The sequence below is a fragment of the Gekko japonicus genome, unplaced genomic scaffold (genome assembly GCF_001447785.1).
Source record: "Gekko japonicus isolate JY-2015 unplaced genomic scaffold, Gekko_japonicus_V1.1 scaffold124, whole genome shotgun sequence".
NCBI classification, from domain to species: domain Eukaryota; kingdom Metazoa; phylum Chordata; class Lepidosauria; order Squamata; family Gekkonidae; genus Gekko; species Gekko japonicus.
Window position 1 is genome coordinate 392,758 of NW_015174847.1, and position 4,989 is coordinate 397,746.

The 4,989-nt window shown below is 37.1% G+C and overlaps 1 protein-coding gene across 1 annotated transcript in view; it reads left to right on the plus strand.

The window, feature by feature from the left end:
* The window catches only part of ARHGAP15 (Rho GTPase activating protein 15), a 393,578-nt gene extending 389,994 nt beyond the window's left edge, over positions 1–3,584 (plus strand). The window contains 1 exon segment of the mRNA XM_015424487.1: positions 3,444–3,584. Within this exon segment, the coding sequence (XP_015279973.1) occupies positions 3,444–3,584 (141 nt within the window).
* The last annotated feature ends 1,405 nt before the right edge of the window (positions 3,585–4,989 follow it).

Below are 4,989 nucleotides of genomic sequence, written 5' to 3' on the forward strand. Positions count from 1 at the left end.
GCACGGAACGCTCTTGCACTTTCGGGGGGATTTAAACATCCCCCCGATTTTTTTTAACTTCTTTTATTTTTGTGCACACGTGGGGACTGGCCCACGTGTGCACAAACCTCCCCCGGCCCCCCAGCTGCCCCCGGAGCGCTGATCTAACGATCCGCACTCCGGGGGCAAGTTGGCTATTAGATATATAGATGAGGACTGATGATTATAGGGGAAATCAGAAATGTAGAATCCTTATTCCCAGTGTGCTCAAGGTAAAGGCATGTTTTAGGAAGCATATGATTAGAGAATTCCTAAAAGCAAAAAGTAAATAACATAAAACATGCCGAATTAAAATATGTAAGAGTGTATGAATAATTGAAATTATGGTATAATGCTGGAATAAGTGTGTACATTCATGTAAGAAAAAGGAATTGGTTATCCATTTTAGGGACAAGCCCTTGAAAAATAATTAATGAAAATCCAACCTGAACATACCCTGTGAATTACCTAAAGAAAGACAATGTATCCAAATTTCCTCTTTCAAATCTGAAAGCAGGCCTTCAGACTAATCTGAGTACATGCTTGTAACAGTATTAAAATGTAAACAAAAATTAACAAAACAAAAACATTGTGTATGGCTCTTTTCACCTCAGGGAGTTCCATGTGTATACAATTTGTGATGTGTAGCACAGGTGACAAAATCAAATCCTCATACACATGCTACAAGACACCCTTTTTCAAAAGAGAAATTAATTGGAAAAGTCTCATTTGAAAACGACACTAAAACAGGGTATCGTTTCTTCACAACTGGTTAAATTCCTGACCTATGCCCTAACTAGTAGAGTGATGTTAATGTTAACATACTGTGCAAAATAATTTATTAAGCCTTTTTCATTTCATTTAGAATAAAGATGTTATATTTAAGAAACTAATAATTGTCTGTCTGATTAGTGCCATATGGAGTGTGTTTTGTGTAATGGACACCCAGGCTACAAGCATGAGACAGAACTCTAATAAAGCATCCTATTTATACATGACAAGAAGGGGAGTGGGAAACCTTTCAAATGAATGTTTGTATTCAGGGAATGTGGTAAACTAGAAGACTGGCAGGATTCCATCACAAGACAGTGTTCATTACATGACCCCACCCACTAGTATGATAGAGAACTTCTCAGCGGAATGGAACAGATGATGCCTCTTATTTTTTGCCATTTCTTGCAGCCATAGCAAAATGTATTTGAAATAGAAAAGAGATAGGAAAGAGAAAATTCATGTTAAAAAAAATCAAGACTTTTTTTTCAGGAAAATCAGTTGAGACAGTTACCTGAAGGCGGCCCTCTTTCAAGCAATCCACAACATTTAGCCTTTCCCTCCTTGTAAAGTGTCCTTAAAAGACAAGAGTATCGGTAAATAGTTCAATAGAAAACTTTTATTTAACCCTCATTCATTGTTAAGGATTACACTTTTTTTCCCCCACTGTAAACTCTTTCTAGTCCAGTAACCATACATATTTTAAATAAAACAGCTCTGGAGCTGTTCAATGGAGCATGACAGACATATCAGACTGCCACTGTCATACTTTATCCTGAGTACAGTTCATAAGTAGTTCATGAATCCACTGCACTCTCTCATGTTAGACAAGATTACAGAAGATTATAGCCCCAGCCCTGCATAGGTACACTTTGCCATTGTGCTGATATCTCAGGAATTTTTATTTCCTGTTTGAGAAGTGTCCATTTATACTATATCGTTCATCCTTGTATTTATTAAAATGAGTTCTTACCAATAAGGTGCCTGTAGAGAAACTGAAAAATGTTCCTAGTGTGGCATACGGAATGAATGGGTAACCAAATGAGAAGACCAGTGCATAGTTGTGTGCTCCAGTGTAAATGAAAAGATGGCCAGATTTTACGTTGTATTGCTGCATGCAATGTGATAACAATCGTTTATCATTCACATCTTAAGTTTTTGCTGTTTGGGGCCAATTCAAATGTTAATGCTTTCCATGTGGAATATGGGGGGGAGGGAGATCGTTAAAAATGCTGTGGCACTCCATGTGGGCAACTGTAACGTTTTCATGTTGCTTACTGAATGGTTCAGTCTACAGGCATTCAGAGTCCCCATGTTACTGCCAAAAGGGTTGCAGATGGGGAAGGAGGGAATAAGAGAGATTGTTGTGTAGCAAGCAATGCAAGACCCAGTGGGTGGTCTGAACATTAATAGCCTGCTGGGCAGCCAAGTCACCAGGGATGTTTGAAGTTTCTACATGCACTCTGTTGACTGATAAGCAGCTTGCAAACTTTACAGGCACCTACATGGATTGTTCTTACACAGAAGTATTTCTTCATGAATCTGCACATGGGAGGTATAAGGTCTGAATTGGTCCTAGTATAACAGAAGCATCAAGGTCTGGGGTACTTGTTCATTTCATCAACATAGCACTTCTTCTTAGCAGCTGGGAAGGCCTACAATTTTCTTTACTTGGTGTCTAATGTACATCTTAAATTTGTAAGGATAAAGCTATATAGTACATACAAAGTTTCTGTGGTTGGTGGAAAGGGCAGTTTCCGTATAGGGCCAAGGGGGATATCTATCATGAGGAATAGGTTCCTGGTGGGTATGGTCTTCACGTAGTTCATGAACTAGGCAATTTCTTCTAAGGGAGTTACTTAAAGTCTAGGGAAAAAAGAAACTGCTGTTTTATATACATTTATAAATATATATAAAGGCTTAAATATAATTGGGAGGTAACGTAGATACAATCAGGTGCAATTTCTAAAACTGTTGTCATAGTTATGCTCATACAGGCAAATGTCCTCCTTTGATTGATTCGATATAATTTGACATAAATAAAAAATTATCCACCACTGAATGTACAAACTTCTTCCACATTCTGGTCAGAGTAAGAAAACAGATGTGAAGAATGTTCCATGCCTACTGAGATCCAAAAATACCAGCTTTATTGAACTTATCTTTATTATTAGTCATCATGTTGCAAAAGTCTCCATTTTTGTCTTGTTTCCATGTCAATTTCTATAAAAGAAGAAGAAGAAGAGTTGGTTTTATACCCCACTCCTCACTACGTGAAGGATTCTTGAAGTGGCTTCCCTTCCTCTCCCCTTCTCTTCCTCTCCCCAAAACAAACACCCTGTGAGGTAGGTGGGGCTGAGAGCTCTGCAAGAACTGTGACTGACCCAAGGTCACCCAACTGGCTGCATGTAGAGGAGTGGGGAATCAAACCCGATTCTCCAGACTAAAGTCCGCTGCTCTTTAACCACTACACCACCAACCAGTGGTGTAATAATTTATCCCGTAATAGCCTTATAGTTGAATCACCTCTGATAAACAGGCATCCATCATGTTAATTAAGACTCTTCAGTTGCATCCATTTGTCTTTAACCAATTTCTTTGTTTTGTAAAGAGGGTCACAGCAAAAGAAAGCATGACTCTTATTTTTCTTTCAGAGTTTAGGAATCATTTTTTCACTGGCACTCCTTCAGCCTGAAAAGGAGACGGGGGCCATGGGAATCCACATGGTATACCAAAACCAGATTGTGGAGCTAATGCTAAGTGAGTTCACCAAGATCTTCAGCTCTGAAGACTGACAGACAGGGAATGTTACTGAATATGTTCACATCTGTCTTGATATCTAATATTTTTACATTTCTGTAAACATCTTTTTGAAATATTTCTTTTTCCTTCTAGTGACAGATGCCTCATTTTGTGAAAACTTAATGATGATTTTGTCTTTAATTTCCAAACATTGGAGTAAAAATATATTGTCAACATTTGCTTATATGTGCTCAGTATTATATTAACCCTTTGCTTCAGTCAGTCTGCCAACACACTCCAGGGCTATGCCATTTTTCATGCCTTTATTTTCCAGCTGGGATTTGAGAATATGGCCAAATCCAGATGAAATATTGCTTAGAGGCATATGCAATGGCACTCCCAGACAAGCAGGGTTGAAGGTTAATGGAGTTAAATCGGGATTTGGAATGACTAAATTGGTACTGATATATTCTATCAGTTACAATGATTTTGCGTGTGTGTGTGTGTGTATATATAACACCCTCAGTTCTCATGCTGAAAATGATGAAAACATGTTGAATGGTGAATTCTCCTTCAGGAAAAGTCAAAGGATCAAATATTACTGCTGATGTTTTTCCTCCCTAAAAACAATCCATTATCAATCATCACCTCTTAAAGTAATGTAAAGATTCTTGGTATTAAAACTTAAGGACTAAATCACTCCCTGAGTTTCTTTGTCTTAAAATATTGTAGCCATCCATTTTGTTATCTCCAGCAGTTTATATGACTTCGCTCTTTCCCTAGCTATGTCATGTTTTGTCAATTTTTTTATTATGCTCCCAAAGATGCTTTATTGGTGAACTGCATTAAATTAATCTAGAAAGAACTTTTTAAAAAGCATTTTCATACGCCCTTAGGATTACTTGGCTAGACTTGAATCAATTTGTACATTTGATGGTTAGTTTCAGTTGTCATGGATAAACAAAAGGGTAACTGTCTAGAATATATCAAATATTGTTTTATGCTGAAATGTATGTTTCCAGCTATACACATCCCCTACTCTGTTTTGTAAAAGTATTCCACTGATAAAATGTAGACTTATGTTTGACAGTTCAAAGAGAATAAATAAAACTAATCCAGTGTGGTAAAAGAGTCTGCCTGGTTATCGATTTGTTCATAAAATGAAAATAAACCATATAAATAAAATGTGTGGAAATACAGATCTAGAAGCAAATATTTAGAGCAATTAAACCCCCCAAATATACGATTAATGCATAAATCTGCTGTATGAGAGAGATATGACTCAAATGTAATAGTGAGGATTTACAATGTCATTGTTGAACACCATTTTACAACCTCCTAAATTGTTAAGCAGCTGAGATTGTGCTTGAAAATGATCACTGAGGAAAATAAATGTACAAAGATTAACCAAGTACAAGCTGCTTCATTAACCAAGTACAAGCTGTAGGATTAATGGTT